Source organism: Planococcus citri, chromosome 5, assembly GCF_950023065.1.
Source record: "Planococcus citri chromosome 5, ihPlaCitr1.1, whole genome shotgun sequence".
In the NCBI taxonomy this organism is placed as follows: Eukaryota; Metazoa; Arthropoda; class Insecta; order Hemiptera; family Pseudococcidae; genus Planococcus; species Planococcus citri.
Window position 1 is genome coordinate 8071443 of NC_088681.1, and position 18257 is coordinate 8089699.

General features: G+C 33.8%; 3 protein-coding genes across 4 annotated transcripts in view; 1 reads left to right on the forward strand and 2 right to left on the reverse strand.

The window, feature by feature from the left end:
- Nucleotides 1–18257, reverse strand: part of Gycalpha99B (guanylate cyclase 1 soluble subunit alpha 2) — a 671156-nt gene that overhangs the window by 62506 nt on the left and 590393 nt on the right. The gene's annotated exons all lie outside the window — the stretch shown is intronic.
- On the reverse strand, nucleotides 2672–8088 carry LOC135846756 (uncharacterized). Its single transcript, XM_065366025.1, has 2 exons — nucleotides 7970–8088; nucleotides 2672–5255 (listed from the first exon to the last, which is right to left on the reverse strand). Exon 2 carries the CDS (start codon nucleotides 5096–5098, stop codon nucleotides 2672–2674), a length of 2427 nt encoding a protein of 808 aa, XP_065222097.1. The 5' UTR covers nucleotides 5099–5255; nucleotides 7970–8088.
- Nucleotides 4396–9834, forward strand: LOC135846755 (uncharacterized). Its single transcript, XM_065366024.1, has 2 exons — nucleotides 4396–4536; nucleotides 7251–9834. Exon 2 carries the CDS (start codon nucleotides 7408–7410, stop codon nucleotides 9832–9834), a length of 2427 nt encoding a protein of 808 aa, XP_065222096.1. The 5' UTR covers nucleotides 4396–4536; nucleotides 7251–7407.

Here is an 18257-nt window from a genome sequence, read left to right on the forward strand (position 1 = left end):
TCTATTTAACTATTTAAACATGCTTAGACCCCCTCCCCCTTCCCACCTGGAATCGCTTTAATGGCCAAAAGTTCCTAGTCGTGTCCTGTCCCAGCACAGGTTTTTTTTTCAATCCCTTTTTATGATTTAAATATGCATTTTATCAAAAAAACTGAAGGATACAAAATTGTTCTAGATGAAATTTTCTACATTTTGACGCTATCAGTTGAACTCAAAGCGTTTATTATATAACTTTAGAGGGGGTTCAAAGTCTGTCCCCCGACTTCAATGTCCATCGCCGTGTTCATTTTTCAGATTTTTTTTTACCATTTTAAAAATATTTTTTTATGTGGATAAATGGTCACACCGATTCGAATGGTTGATAAGAGTGCTATCCACATTTCAAAAGACCAATGCCAATTAATTTAGCTAGTAAAAAAATCGAAATACATGTAAAATTTGTACATGTCTCAAATTCAACTTCCATAGTCGTGTCTCAATATTTTTGCCGTTATGTTTGGCTGGCTGTCCGAAAACAAGTATAAAAATATGTAAGCAGTATGTACGGTTACATTGACACAAGAAATTTCATCAAATGATATTTTCCAATGCCCTTTTTTTAGAAATTTTCTCACATTTCGGCCTGCATAATTTTTTCCTCGTCGTGTCTTTAAGACGTCTTAAAACCTTCCCTCCCACTACCCCAGGGGGGGTTGATTGAGACCAATGCCAAAAATGAGGTCGAGGGTATGTATATTTATGAGTCCAATTTTGAAAATTTCAAAAAAGTGTGTATTTTAAAATTTTCAAAATTGAAAAAAAAAAAAAAGTATTGAAATATACCCAATTTTTGAGAATTACCCATTTGTATAATCTTCTTGGAAAAATCAACTATAGCGGCATGTTCGAGTAGAAAATCTACACCTAGTATAATGTCTGAGCTTAAACCTCTCGTAACATTCATTTTTGCCGAGTATTTCTTTCTATTTAATGCAAGTGTTTTCCTAATCATGCCTGTTACCACCATAGATGAGTCATTTGCACACTGTAGCTGTGTATTTGAACTGTTTAATTTTTCATGGTCACCTACTAACTTTTCATTTATCAATGTCAGGTTACTGCCAGTATCTACCACTGCTTTGTATTTTTTATTATCAATGTAGATAGGTATTTCCAAATTTGGTACTGAAATTGTGTTTGCTTTTTCAATGTGGTGAATTTTTATCTTAGAATTTTCTGATTTTTGAGGTATAATTTTCTCCTTGTTCTGTTCTATGGTATTTTTGATTTGTTCATGTTCATCTTCGGAAAAATACCTCAATAAGGTGAATCTGTTGAAGTGTTCAATTTTTGTAAAATGTTCAGTTGATTTTTCATTGTGTAGGTAGAATACTGGAGTTTTGGTAGGAACTGGATGCCTTTTCTTATCTAGTTTTTTGACTCATTTTTACAGTTATCTGTATCATGTCCGAGGCGATCACAAATTTCACAATATAATTTGTTTCTGCAATTTTTCTCCACATGTCCCCTGCGATTACAGTATCTGCAATAAGGTATATCTTTTCTTTGGTCATTTCTTTCATCATCTGAATTTTGGTCATCCTGTCTATTTTGATTTCTGTAATTTTGATTTCTGTATATCCTGTTTTGGTATTTTCTATCTTGATTTCCTTGGTAATTATAGCCTCTTCTTTCACTCACTTTGTGTATAGTCATTTCAATAATTCTTTCCAAACTAGCTTCTTCTTTTTTAGAATTTGTTGTTTGGTTAATTTTATTAACAGTTTGATGAATTGTTTTTTCTACTGGAGTATCACTTTTCTTTTGATTTCATTTACCAGTTTTTCAATTTTGTCTTCAGTTTCCTTTTTTTCTCCTATTAGTTGCAAGTTGGCTTCATATTTTTGGATATTTTCCCTCAATTGTTTCAAAGTTCCATTTTCTCTCATCCCAATTGCAGAAATTACCTCAGGTTTTAGGCCTTTTAGGATAAACCTACAAATTCTTCTTTCTTCCATTTTTTCTTCACAAATTTTGCACAATTTAATCACATCTGTCAAGTATTCCAAAATACTTTCATTTTCTCCTTGGCTTCTTTTCATCAATTTCATTTCAGCCAAATCTTTACTTGCACTGCCATTAAATTCTGATAAAAATTGTGCTTTTAAATTTTTCCAGTCTTTCACTTCATTTTTGTCCATGTTATAGTAAACATTTAATGCCAAATCTGTTAAATAGGCAGGAAAGTATTTGAATTTTTTCACATCATCCCAATCATTTATACTGGCATATAGTTCAAATTTTTGAATAAATTCATCTGCAGTATTTTTCAGGCCAGAAAATGAACCTGGATGGAAAATTAGTGTTTTGGTTGTGGTTGGTGTATCTCCTATCATTTTTATAAAAACTTGAGCTTTACTGGTCCTGGATTTTTGCTCAAAATTTCAGAAATGTCCTTAGTTGGTTTAAAGGTAAAAAGAACCTTTTAGCGAGAAGTTTGTTAGATTAGGAAGAAATAACTCTTGCTTCTCAGTTTTTACTATTTATTAGTGCAAAGCTTTTCAAACACCAAGTGTTCATCATCAGGCTTAAATCACTATTGAACAAAATAACCAAGTCTACAAGCTTATATACTAGTGTACAAGGGTGTGGTAGTTTAACAGTACAAGGGTGTGGCAGTACAAGGGTGTGGTCATGTGGAAGAGGGTGTGGTTGTAGGTGAGGATGTGGTAGGAGTCATGTCTTCAAGTTTGGTTTTAATAACAGAAAGTAGGATATTTTCTAAGGGTTTTAAGTCATTATTTAGTAAATTTGTTTTGTTTTTCATCATGGCTATTGCTTCCCTAATGTTTAATTGAGATGGTTTATCTATTTTTTGTATGAGGTTCAGGTTTTCAAAGGAAGTAGTGTGGTTGGTGGCAATGAGATGATCTGAGAGAGCAGACTTATTTTCATATTTGTATTTAGCATAATAAAGATGTTCCTTGAACCTCTTTTTGATGTTTCTTTTGGTTTGACCTATATAAATTCCTTGGCAATCTTTACATTTGATTTTGTAGATGCCACTACAGTCTTCAGGTTTGTCTTTGTCTTTAGTGTTACCAAGAAGGTTTTTAATTTTGTTATCATTGGTGAAAATGGGTTGTATGTTGTGTTTTCTGAAGACTGTTTTCATTTTATTTGTGAGAGGGGGATAGTAACTGATCCTAACTCTTTTGACATCATCTTTTTCAGCAATAAAGGTTGTGGCATCTCTGATTAGTTTTTTGTTTTCATGTTTTCTTATAAGTTTTTGGATAGATGTTTTTGTGTAGCCAAGGTTGGAAGCAATAGACATGATGTTTTTTATTTCTTTATTTTGGTTATTTTTATTTAGGGGGAGATTTAAACACCTGTGTATCATGCTGTTGAAAGCAGCAAATTTTTGGTTCCAAGGCTGGAAAGAGTCTGAAGGAATGTAGTTATTGGTGTGGGTGGGTTTTCTATAGATATCAAATTCAAGATGGTCAGAATGTCTAATGATTAACATGTCCAGAAAAGGGAGTTTGTTTTGTTGTTCAAGCTCATAAGTGAATTTGATGGTAGGATAGAGACTATTTAAAGCATTGAGGAATTCCTCAATGTTGAAGTCTTCAGGAATGATACACAGGATGTCATCAACATATCTAAACCATGCTTTGGGAAAGTTTTTATTGTTCTTTTTGAATTTTGTCTCAAGGTGGCTCATGAAAAAATTTGCCAAAAAGGGAGATAAGGGGTTGCCCATAGCTGTGCCTCCTGTTTGTTTGTAGTAAGTTCCATTTATTTGGAAAATGTTTTGGGAAGTGCATAATTTTATAGTATTCATATAATGGGTTATTTCTTTTTTGTTGATATTTTGTTCTTTTAGCCAGTTTTCTATCATTTCTAAAGTCTCAGGAATAGGCACACTGGGGAAAAGATTTTGTACATCAAAAGATATGAGCCTGTCTGTGTCATTAATAGTAATCCCTTGCAGTTTTTCTGCAAGTTCATAATTATTTTTAACTTGAAGAGTTTCAGGAAAAGGAAGGTTTTGGAGGTTACAAAGGAGTTTTTTGGCAATGTTATAGGAAGGAGAGTTGATATTGGCCACAATTGGTCTCATAGGATAGTTAGGTTTATGGATCTTGGGAAGACAGTACATTTTAGGAACTTTAGGATTGGAAGGAAAAGGAGTGTTATTAAGGAAGGGAGTAGTTTTCACCAAACTTTTCACTTCTTTCACCATTTTATCCACAGGATCACTTTTTAACTTCTCATAAGGTCCTTCATTAAGAAGGGTTTCACACTTTTCCAAGTATTCATCTTTCTTCATTATCACTACGGTGTTTCCCTTGTCTGCTTTCATATAGTAGACACCTTTCTGTCTCAAGCTTTTGATGGTGTTGTTGTGGGGATGAAATGGAATTCTTGTTGGTTTATGGGTTTTGATGATGTCTACCACTTCTTTCTTTATGCTGATTTTTGTTTCTGAGGTCTCTCTCCACAATGAAGCATCCACATCAGAAATAATATCTTCAATAGGAGGCCTCATGGGTGGTAAAGAGAATTTTAGACCCTTGTTTAGAAGATCCAATTCTTCTTTGGAGAACACCACATCAGTTAGGTTTTTCACATACACAGTAGTCTCATTAACACCATTACTGTCACTGCCACTGACACTAACAACATTGCTAACACCACTATGGTTACTTTCTTCTTTTAACAGATTTTTCAACTTTTTGTTTTGTGAATTTCTTTTCTTTCTCTTTTTCTCCTCAATTGATCTGAACATCTTTCTTTCCATTTCATCCCACTGCAGTTTTGGTATGGTCTGGCTTAGTTTTTTGTGAAGTGCATATAGTTCCACTTCTATGCTGGATCTTTTTGCATACAGGCTGTGAAGCTCAGAGCTTAACCAATAGGTTTTGGCTTTCTCTAGAGCCCTTTTTGTGGAAGGAGTTTTCACTTTACTGTTAAACACCACACACTTAGGGAAAACATTGTGTACCCTACACTGTTTAAGAAAACTAATATCAAGAGGTATCAACTTCACCTTAGTTTTTAGACTTTGGTATCTGTTGAATAATGAATTAGGTTCATTAGGCTCGAATGCCATAATGTCAAAGGTAAAAAGAACCTTTTAGCGAGAAGTTTGTTAGATTAGGAAGAAATAACTCTTGCTTCTCAGTTTTTACTATTTATTAGTGCAAAGCTTTTCAAACACCAAGTGTTCATCATCAGGCTTAAATCACTATTGAACAAAATAACCAAGTCTACAAGCTTATATACTAGTGTACAAGGGTGTGGTAGTTTAACAGTACAAGGGTGTGGCAGTACAAGGGTGTGGTCATGTGGAAGAGGGTGTGGTTGTAGGTGAGGATGTGGTAGGAGTCATGTCTTCAAGTTTGGTTTTAATAACAGAAAGTAGGATATTTTCTAAGGGTTTTAAGTCATTATTTAGTAAATTTGTTTTGTTTTTCATCATGGCTATTGCTTCCCTAATGTTTAATTGAGATGGTTTATCTATTTTTTGTATGAGGTTCAGGTTTTCAAAGGAAGTAGTGTGGTTGGTGGCAATGAGATGATCTGAGAGAGCAGACTTATTTTCATATTTGTATTTAGCATAATAAAGATGTTCCTTGAACCTCTTTTTGATGTTTCTTTTGGTTTGACCTATATAAATTCCTTGGCAATCTTTACATTTGATTTTGTAGATGCCACTACAGTCTTCAGGTTTGTCTTTGTCTTTAGTGTTACCAAGAAGGTTTTTAATTTTGTTATCATTGGTGAAAATGGGTTGTATGTTGTGTTTTCTGAAGACTGTTTTCATTTTATTTGTGAGAGGGGGATAGTAACTGATCCTAACTCTTTTGACATCATCTTTTTCAGCAATAAAGGTTGTGGCATCTCTGATTAGTTTTTTGTTTTCATGTTTTCTTATAAGTTTTTGGATAGATGTTTTTGTGTAGCCAAGGTTGGAAGCAATAGACATGATGTTTTTTATTTCTTTATTTTGGTTATTTTTATTTAGGGGGAGATTTAAACACCTGTGTATCATGCTGTTGAAAGCAGCAAATTTTTGGTTCCAAGGCTGGAAAGAGTCTGAAGGAATGTAGTTATTGGTGTGGGTGGGTTTTCTATAGATATCAAATTCAAGATGGTCAGAATGTCTAATGATTAACATGTCCAGAAAAGGGAGTTTGTTTTGTTGTTCAAGCTCATAAGTGAATTTGATGGTAGGATAGAATTCCTGAAGACTTCAACATTGAGGAATTCCTCAATGCTTTAAATAGTCTCTATCCTACCATCAAATTCACTTATGAGCTTGAACAACAAAACAAACTCCCTTTTCTGGACATGTTAATCATTAGACATTCTGACCATCTTGAATTTGATATCTATAGAAAACCCACCCACACCAATAACTACATTCCTTCAGACTCTTTCCAGCCTTGGAACCAAAAATTTGCTGCTTTCAACAGCATGATACACAGGTGTTTAAATCTCCCCCTAAATAAAAATAACCAAAATAAAGAAATAAAAAACATCATGTCTATTGCTTCCAACCTTGGCTACACAAAAACATCTATCCAAAAACTTATAAGAAAACATGAAAACAAAAAACTAATCAGAGATGCCACAACCTTTATTGCTGAAAAAGATGATGTCAAAAGAGTTAGGATCAGTTACTATCCCCCTCTCACAAATAAAATGAAAACAGTCTTCAGAAAACACAACATACAACCCATTTTCACCAATGATAACAAAATTAAAAACCTTCTTGGTAACACTAAAGACAAAGACAAACCTGAAGACTGTAGTGGCATCTACAAAATCAAATGTAAAGATTGCCAAGGAATTTATATAGGTCAAACCAAAAGAAACATCAAAAAGAGGTTCAAGGAACATCTTTATTATGCTAAATACAAATATGAAAATAAGTCTGCTCTCTCAGATCATCTCATTGCCACCAACCACACTACTTCCTTTGAAAACCTGAACCTCATACAAAAAATAGATAAACCATCTCAATTAAACATTAGGGAAGCAATAGCCATGATGAAAAACAAAACAAATTTACTAAATAATGACTTAAAACCCTTAGAAAATATCCTACTTTCTGTTATTAAAACCAAACTTGAAGACATGACTCCTACCACATCCTCACCTACAACCACACCCTCTTCCACATGACCACACCCTTGTACTGCCACACCCTTGTACTGTTAAACTACCACACCCTTGTACACTAGTATATAAGCTTGTAGACTTGGTTATTTTGTTCAATAGTGATTTAAGCCTGATGATGAACACTTGGTGTTTGAAAAGCTTTGCACTAATAAATAGTAAAAACTGAGAAGCAAGAGTTATTTCTTCCTAATCTAACAAACTTCTCGCTAAAAGGTTCTTTTTACCTTTGACATTATGGCATTCGAGCCTAATGAACCTAATTCATTATTCAACAGATACCAAAGTCTAAAAACTAAGGTGAAGTTGATACCTCTTGATATTAGTTTTCTTAAACAGTGTAGGGTACACAATGTTTTCCCTAAGTGTGTGGTGTTTAACAGTAAAGTGAAAACTCCTTCCACAAAAAGGGCTCTAGAGAAAGCCAAAACCTATTGGTTAAGCTCTGAGCTTCACAGCCTGTATGCAAAAAGATCCAGCATAGAAGTGGAACTATATGCACTTCACAAAAAACTAAGCCAGACCATACCAAAACTGCAGTGGGATGAAATGGAAAGAAAGATGTTCAGATCAATTGAGGAGAAAAAGAGAAAGAAAAGAAATTCACAAAACAAAAAGTTGAAAAATCTGTTAAAAGAAGAAAGTAACCATAGTGGTGTTAGCAATGTTGTTAGTGTCAGTGGCAGTGACAGTAATGGTGTTAATGAGACTACTGTGTATGTGAAAAACCTAACTGATGTGGTGTTCTCCAAAGAAGAATTGGATCTTCTAAACAAGGGTCTAAAATTCTCTTTACCACCCATGAGGCCTCCTATTGAAGATATTATTTCTGATGTGGATGCTTCATTGTGGAGAGAGACCTCAGAAACAAAAATCAGCATAAAGAAAGAAGTGGTAGACATCATCAAAACCCATAAACCAACAAGAATTCCATTTCATCCCCACAACAACACCATCAAAAGCTTGAGACAGAAAGGTGTCTACTATATGAAAGCAGACAAGGGAAACACCGTAGTGATAATGAAGAAAGATGAATACTTGGAAAAGTGTGAAACCCTTCTTAATGAAGGACCTTATGAGAAGTTAAAAAGTGATCCTGTGGATAAAATGGTGAAAGAAGTGAAAAGTTTGGTGAAAACTACTCCCTTCCTTAATAACACTCCTTTTCCTTCCAATCCTAAAGTTCCTAAAATGTACTGTCTTCCCAAGATCCATAAACCTAACTATCCTATGAGACCAATTGTGGCCAATATCAACTCTCCTTCCTATAACATTGCCAAAAAACTCCTTTGTAACCTCCAAAACCTTCCTTTTCCTGAAACTCTTCAAGTTAAAAATAATTATGAACTTGCAGAAAAACTGCAAGGGATTACTATTAATGACACAGACAGGCTCATATCTTTTGATGTACAAAATCTTTTCCCCAGTGTGCCTATTCCTGAGACTTTAGAAATGATAGAAAACTGGCTAAAAGAACAAAATATCAACAAAAAAGAAATAACCCATTATATGAATACTATAAAATTATGCACTTCCCAAAACATTTTCCAAATAAATGGAACTTACTACAAACAAACAGGAGGCACAGCTATGGGCAACCCCTTATCTCCCTTTTTGGCAAATTTTTTCATGAGCCACCTTGAGACAAAATTCAAAAAGAACAATAAAAACTTTCCCAAAGCATGGTTTAGATATGTTGATGACATCCTGTGTATCATTCCTGAAGACTTCAACATTGAGGAATTCCTCAATGCTTTAAATAGTCTCTATCCTACCATCAAATTCACTTATGAGCTTGAACAACAAAACAAACTCCCTTTTCTGGACATGTTAATCATTAGACATTCTGACCATCTTGAATTTGATATCTATAGAAAACCCACCCACACCAATAACTACATTCCTTCAGACTCTTTCCAGCCTTGGAACCAAAAATTTGCTGCTTTCAACAGCATGATACACAGGTGTTTAAATCTCCCCCTAAATAAAAATAACCAAAATAAAGAAATAAAAAACATCATGTCTATTGCTTCCAACCTTGGCTACACAAAAACATCTATCCAAAAACTTATAAGAAAACATGAAAACAAAAAACTAATCAGAGATGCCACAACCTTTATTGCTGAAAAAGATGATGTCAAAAGAGTTAGGATCAGTTACTATCCCCCTCTCACAAATAAAATGAAAACAGTCTTCAGAAAACACAACATACAACCCATTTTCACCAATGATAACAAAATTAAAAACCTTCTTGGTAACACTAAAGACAAAGACAAACCTGAAGACTGTAGTGGCATCTACAAAATCAAATGTAAAGATTGCCAAGGAATTTATATAGGTCAAACCAAAAGAAACATCAAAAAGAGGTTCAAGGAACATCTTTATTATGCTAAATACAAATATGAAAATAAGTCTGCTCTCTCAGATCATCTCATTGCCACCAACCACACTACTTCCTTTGAAAACCTGAACCTCATACAAAAAATAGATAAACCATCTCAATTAAACATTAGGGAAGCAATAGCCATGATGAAAAACAAAACAAATTTACTAAATAATGACTTAAAACCCTTAGAAAATATCCTACTTTCTGTTATTAAAACCAAACTTGAAGACATGACTCCTACCACATCCTCACCTACAACCACACCCTCTTCCACATGACCACACCCTTGTACTGCCACACCCTTGTACTGTTAAACTACCACACCCTTGTACACTAGTATATAAGCTTGTAGACTTGGTTATTTTGTTCAATAGTGATTTAAGCCTGATGATGAACACTTGGTGTTTGAAAAGCTTTGCACTAATAAATAGTAAAAACTGAGAAGCAAGAGTTATTTCTTCCTAACTTAGTTGGTTTCTTGAAAATTCACTTTTGGTGCTTTTTCTTCACTTATGATTAAAATAATAACTACGCGAATGGTGCGAATATAATAATAATACTCAATAATTAATTAATTCAACGAATTATTTACCATTATTCTCGGAGTATTTACCTTGGTTCTTCCTTGTTGGGTGCCAATTCTGTCGTATGAAATAATAGGCTGGTTCTATCCAAAACGATGTATTCAGTATAATGTACAATATTCAACTGTTAAACTGTCTCAGTACATACTTATGGTCTAGCTGGCTATGTACTAAATTAATAAACGATATAGAATCGTCATGTTTGAGTGTCCTACTTTTCATTCTCTCACTCCTCAACCTATTCCTCAAATTCGGACTCATCCAACTAGCTCACACTCTGTACACACCTATTACTCATACAACAGATCAACGAACCCTCACACTTTTGCATCACTTTATTGAAAAATATGCACTATAAAATAATATAAATAAGTATTATTTATATCAATAATTAATCTATAGGAAATTTCTAGTAGAGCACCTGACTTGTTCACTTATTTAGCAAAATAAAGTTTAAAGCAACATAATAATTGTATTTTTATACTTAGTTCTATTACCTAACCTTTACTCCGACCAAGTAGGGTTTCATTCCCTGAGAAGTAAAAAAATAATATTCAAACTGGGATAACTTTGAAGTTTATTAAGAAAATCATGATATTTCAGTAAAATTGGCCAAAAATGCATGAAAATGCTTGAAAACTTGTTAAAAACGATGTGAAAACTTGAAAAACAGCTCTAAAATCATTGAAAAATCATGAAATTTGGTCAAATTGGGCAAAATGCATAAAAAATGCCTGAAAACTAGAAAAATTTCAAATTATTATTTAGGAGCACTCTTTAGTAAACTCAATTTTGCCTGCGTAGCACTGACGAGATCGTCAGTGGCCTCAACAAAAGATGTATTGATATGATTTTACATGATTGTTGATTGAAAAAAGTCAGAGCATTATCCACAAAGGGGTTAATCTAACTACGTTTAAGATGATTGATTAAGAACTGACACTATTTTCAAAAACTATGATGAAAATGCTGATGGTCTTCATTGCTGTCTACATTTGTATCTACAGTCATGTGCAAGATTTCGATATATTGTTGATCCCTTAGTAGACCCATGATCAATATCGAAATTCAGGTCGTCTTGTCGATCTGAAGTTGATGTCAACTATAATATTGACAAAAGCATCTACAAAATTTTGATCTTGTATAGTTACTTTTGTTGATCTAATAGTTGTCATCAAATTTAGCTTCGGCAAGACGACCTGAATTTCAATATTGATTATAGGGTCTACAAAAGTATCTACAAAATGTCATCATCGAGTAGATACTTCTGTAGATCTTGTAATTGACATCAACCATCTGGTTAATATTGATGAGGAAGTTAACGTCGATTACAAGATCTATAAAATATTTTTAGAAATTTTGAAGTGTTGCCGACTCATTTGTCGATGTCTGAGTCAACAATACAATAAGAAAATTTTTCAAAGTCCAGAATAAGATGGACTGAATATTCTTTTAAGGCCCCTACACTCATCAGTGGCAATGGTCTAGTGGTTAGAAAACGTGATAGAAGTGAATGGCAACCTAGGTTCGATCCCTATCCAGGGCAAATTTTTTTCTTTCAAAAAAATTTTTAGGGTGGAATATTTTTGAGAATAATTTTACTTTAATCAAAAAAAGAGTTTTGGGCACATTTCGCACATTTTTAGTCAAAATTTGCTTCTTTTAGACTCAAAAAAATGACACCAATGTCAAGACCTTTTTGAGACAAAAAATGAAGGGAGACGACAGTCTATTTTGATATCAACATCTCACTCATCATTTATCAACATTGGTGTCAACAAATGTCGTGTCGACAAGTGACGGATTAGAGATCTTGTCTTTCCCATCGACTTTGGCATCGCTTGTGCTACACTGGTGAATATGGATCATTTTGTGAGTGCTTGACACGTATAAAGTGACCAAGAAGTGAATATTCATGTTTTTGATAATTTTTTACTTTGAGCAAAGCACATTTCAAGGAGCCTTCAGAGTTACCCCAAACGCTGTATAACTTTGAAGGGCACTTCTTTTGGCTCTTGCACTTAACAGGAAAGAGGTAGGCAACTTCTATAACCGCCAAAACGTAATGCTGACGAGCTTGGAACCTTGGATTGATGATATATTTGTACATGTAACGGTAACCTTCGGTCCCCACTACCTGACAAACCACCTCGACACAATCTTGAAAAAAAATAGGGTCGAGTTGACTCAAATTTTAAGTCAAATTTGAACCAATTTATTTCCTTTTCATCATTTTTTTCGGCATAAAATCGACCTATTCTCGAACATTATTGGTATAAAATTGATCCAAATTTACCATCAAGCATATTTCATATTGAGCATCGCCACATATTTTGTGTAGATAATTTGAAGAGTGTGTGTAGTTTTTCAGTTGATTTTTCAACATTTTTTTGTGATTTGATGCAAAATTGACTCAATATCTGTGTCAATGGTTTTGAGTACATTCTATCGACACATTTTTCTGATCAATTTTGTGTCGAGCTTATGAAAAACGACCTTAAATCTTTAGAAAATTGCTGTTCATATTCTAGTGCATATTAATGCAAATACATAATATTATATTGTGAATTGATATTTAAAATGATTTGATGGGAAAAATCCCTACACCTCGACTCTTTCTTGACTCAAAAATTGGATCTAGATGATCCCTTAGAAATGAAGCGAAACGTTATAACACTTCTTTTCTCCAACATTGAATTTTTTTGAAAAACTACTTATAGTTTTTGCTACACACTTTATCTGCGAGTAGTAAATTTATGTCAGTGATGGATAATTGATGTCTATTTTTTATCAATTTTTGGTCTACTTTTACTACTTCTGTGCTATAAATCAACCATAAAATTTTGAAGCGATTTTCATAACATTTCCATTTCTCAGCAAAAATTATTCAAAATCAACTTCAACTTCAATGTGCAGAAAAAAATTTATATTTTCAAGAAAAAAATTGATGAATATTTTGTGTTAAGTTTTGACTATTTTCAATTCATCAAAAAATCGATGAAAAATTGATTCAAATTTTTAAACTTAAAAAAACTATTGATTACAACAGCACAAATATACATCAATTTTTAATCAATTTTCCCGCCATTTTCATTTCTAAGTGATAATTGGCTTGAAATCATCTTCAACTTTTATGTGCTAAATTTAATGACTATTTTCAAGACAAAATCAATAAATATTTAAAATCAAGTTTTCATCCTCTTATCATTTTGACAAAAAATTGATGAAGAATAGATCCAACTTCTGATTTAAAAAGTGATCAATTTTACTACCATTTTGCAACAATTTTGAATCGATTTTTGACATATTTTCATTCGAGCAAAAAATTGATAGAAAATTGATCCAACATTGAAATTCAAAAAAAGACATCGATTATGATATCACAAATTTAGAACAATTTTTAATCAATTTTCACATAATTTTTATGACTTGGTAAAAATCGTCCTATAATTGACTTCAACTTTTGTATGCATAATTGATGTCTATAGAGAAAGAAAAATCAACAAAAATTTGCAGTCAAGTTTAGGTCTTCAGCAAGAAATCGACCTAAAATCGATTTGAATTTTCATCATGAAATCGTTATCGATTAAAGTACTACAATAAAGGAAGATTTGGTATCAAGTTTCCATCAATGTTACATTTTGTTTAAAATTATTGAAAACTATCAGTCGATTATTTTTATATTTTTTGTCGATTCTCAAAATCGTCTAAAAAATGATCAAAAATATCCGCCGATTTCTACTCGATCAAAACTCGACCTCAAACTGAAAGTCGAGATGGTTTGTCGAGATATGTATCAAGTTCAATAATCTTTGCTGCGAGAACATTACATTATAAACCAGCTAAAGCGGTTGGCCATATCTCACCCTCACAACGTAAATTCAAACAATAAACAATTTTTTTTTTCTATTAAGGTGCACCGGGGGGGGGGGGAAGTCAGAACGTTTTTTCACAATTTCAACTTTGATCAGCTGTTACTCTCGTACTAATGAACCAATATGGCTGAAATTTGGTATGTAGGTTTCCATAAGGGTTCTTAACCTATGGTAAAAATTTCAGCGCGATTGTCGCAGTAGCTTTCGCACAATCGAATAAAATGTAACTTGTTCTGACTTACCCCACTTTGGGGTAGTCAGAAAAAGCTACAAAATTAATTGGTATTATTAGGATTCGACCCTGATCGATGCGCAATATGTCGAAAACATGTTTTCGAGGTCGTAGAATCCAAATCTGGAGTTATTTTTTTTGTAGGAGTGGGGGGGTGAGGCGTGGGGAGGGGGCAATTCTAAATTTTTCGTACATTATTGTGTAATATGTCGATTGATATGTTTTCGAGGTCGTAGAATCCGAATCTGCAGTTTTTTTTTTGTAGGAGTGGGGGGTGAGGCGTGGGGAGAGGGAAAATTTCGAATTTTTCGTACATTATTGTGTAATATGTCGAATAATATGTTTTCGAAATCGTAGAATCCGAATTTGGAGTAATTTTTTTTGTAGAAGTGGGGGGTGAGGCGTGGGGAAAGGGAAAATTTCAAATTTCTCCTACATTATCGTGTTACATGTCGAATAATATATTTTCTAGGTCGTAGAATTCGAATCTGGAGTTATTTTTTTTGTAGGAGAGGGAAGTGAGGCGTGGGGAGAGGTAATATATCAAATTTTTCCTACACTATCGTGTAATATGTTGAATAATATGTTCTCGAGGTCGTAGAATTCGAATCTGGAGATATTTTTTTTGTAGAGGTGGGAGGTGAGTCAAGGGGAGAGAGAGTAAATTACAAATTTTGCCTATATTAATGTGTAATATGTCGATTGATATGTTTTTGAGATCGTATAATTCGAATCTGGGGTTATTTTTTCGCAGGGGTATGAGGCGAGGCAAGAGGAGAGGAGAAATTTCAAATTTTGCCTATAATATTGTGTAACATGTTGGTTGATATGTGTTCAAGGTCGCAGAATTCGAATCTTGAGCTAGTTTTTAGGGTCGAGTGCTATTCAAGTATCACCGTTTGGGGAGAGGGACCCACCCATGCGAACCTATGACTCACCTTCCACCTTCACCATAAAAAATGACTCCGGATTCGAATTCTACGACCTCGAAAATATATTATTCGACATATAACACGATAATGAGGGAGAAATTTGAAATTTTCCCTTTCCCCACGCCTCACCCTCCACTCCTACAAAAAAAATTACTCCAAATTCGGATTCTACGATTTCGAAAACATATTATTCGACATATTATACAATAATGTATGAAAAATTCGAAATTTTCCCTCTCCCCACGCCTCATCCCCCACTCCTACAAAAAAAAATAACTGCAGATTCGGATTCTACGACCTCGAAAACATATCAATCGACATATTACACAATAATGTACGAAAAATTTAGAATTGCCCCCTCCCCACGCCTCACCCCCACTCCTACAAAAAAAATAACTCCAGATTTGGATTCTACGACCTCGAAAACATATTATTCTACGTATTACACATCGATGAAGTCGAATCCTAATTATCAATGTTCACTTTTCTGACTTACCCCATAGCACTAATTTAGGGGGTAAGTCAGAAAAAGCGATATAAATAATGAATAATTGAAAATTAACAAAAATTGAATACTTGGGGTTTTACATTATTGTTTTAGGAATACTTTCACTTATAATATCACTTTTACTGATCATTTCTTCTGAGGTAAAAAGCAGTTTGAAAAACGCTGATTACAATTTGAAATCAAATTCAAAACAGCAACTAAAAATGAACCAATGAAAAGCCTGTAAAATGAAACTGGGTCGCGAAATTTTTTATGCTGTGATGAAGTAGGGGTAGTACCCTCAAGTTACCCCTGGGTAGCGCTTCGGCAGATCTAAGCCTCTAAGAGCTAGAGCAGTTTTTCTGACTTACCCCGAATTCGGACTTCCCCCGGTGCACCTTACTTAGTGTAATTTTTATCAACAACTGTTTCATGAAATACATATGTGAAGAAGAGGTCAAAATAAGACAACTGAATAAATTTAAAATTTTTGATGTTTGGAATTTAAAATTGAATTTTTTCAAATTTTAATGTTTTTGTGATGAGTTTATTTCATCGAGTGAAGGGGTTTTTTTAACGTTCTCTAATGAAAACTTTTTTTCACGTTTGAAATAAAAAAAAAATCGCGTTTTTTTCGCAAACTTTCAATTTGTTTAACTTGGCTTTACGAAATAATGCCTTCCAAATTTTTCAATATGTTGTTCATCATGAAAAGTTGTCCATAATATATTTTTTTCAGAATTTTTGAGAGTCTGAACGATACGAAAACTGCGTTTTAAAAGTTTTCGTGCTGATTTCTTGTATGAAAAAAAGTGACAACAGTGATTTTTATGATATCATCAAAAAACCTTTCAACACCCCTAGCTATTGGAAAAACTATCATTTTGGTAGGTATCACGGTTATCGAGTAGGTAATCCACCGCTGAAATGTAGGTATGATGTTTCAAGTTCACTGAAAACTTTGACATCCCCTAGTAGCCTTTAAAAAAGGGCTAGAGGGCTTCGATTTTGCGCTATTGGTCATCCCTTCGGAAGGTCTTTCCACAGGAAAAATTTCAAAAAAAATCGTCAACCCCCCCTTACCACTTCTTGATTGAATTGACGTGGAATGGCCCCTACGTATAATTATATTTTAATCGTTAAGTGTGGGGGTTTTCAAGAAATCACAAAACCTGTTCACTTCACAATAAAATGTAACAAAAATAAATAAATAAATAAATGATTATTACGTTATAATCGATGAAACTAATTACTTATCACGACATTCCATGGGGATCATGCATGAGAAATGAATTTCATTTCCAATCCATTCTTTATTAGACATAGCTCCACCAAGAATAAAACAATTTTCTACCATCATTTTACCTACTCACCAGTGAAAAATCGATAAAGACCGAATTTGAAGTTGAAAATTTCGAGAAATGGTTTTTTGATGTTTATTTCACGTGATTCCCATTTCATCCTACTCAAAATATTTATTTGTTTTGGTATTCAAAAGTACTTTGAAAATCATTAAACGAGACCAAATTCGCCTACGAACTGTTCAAATTATTTTTGAAACTGAAAATAATAATTTTATCGACATCGAAATGTACCTTACTAAATTACGTGGATGCTGAATTATTGAAAATTTGCTTAAGTACTTATCGGCAAAATAAGCTGAATAGGTACCTACTGCGTTTCAAAAAATTTATCAGTACAATTTACACAACTATTCGTATCATACAGAGGTTGTCGCGTGGCTAAAAATACCTACTCATATTTTTGGTGTTTTTTTAAAAAAAATACTCGAGAAATGGAAAATATAATTCATTTAGAGTTTTTCGAAGAAATACCATCTGCTCTGAAGCATATCCATCTCGCATACTCGGCGATCGGAGGAGCACTCTATGAAACCTATACAACAAGTAAATTTAAATATTTGTTCGGATGCGTAATCGTTTTTCAATATATAGTAGCCACATCCACATTAATCCTGGGAATAATTCCACAACAAGAACAAACTGCACGGTGCTCGATGCTATTATTCTACATCTACACACTGGTTGCAATCGCTCTGGGGGTTTATTGGAAACGAGACACTTTTCACGCATTGTTCGATCAGATGAGCGAGTTAAAAGATGGCGAGTTCGTTAAACCAAATTTCAATTTCAACGCAGACCATATCGATGAAATAAATTTGGAGAATTGGAACATGAAAGGATTCAAATTCAATCTCACGCATTGGCTAATGATTGCTGTAGTCCAATCAATGCAGAAACTCGTAATTTACATGTGTACCGGAGAATTCGTCATCGACTACCAGCGTGATTATATTTGCCCTATACCGTTTTTCGAATCGCAATCATTGACTTGCTACATTTTCGTTCACATGATTGTATTGATTGTATCTCTGGTCATGTTGTTCTTCCCGATCTTCATGTACGGATCGACGTTTCTACCGTTGATACTTTCCATCCATCTTAGAAACCATACGATTCGTCTACAGAATGACATGACATATCATACAGCTTTAACTTTCGAGTGTATGGAAGAGTGTGACAGACGCGAGGAAAAAGTACTCAACGAATCGCCGAAATGCGAAAGTGTCC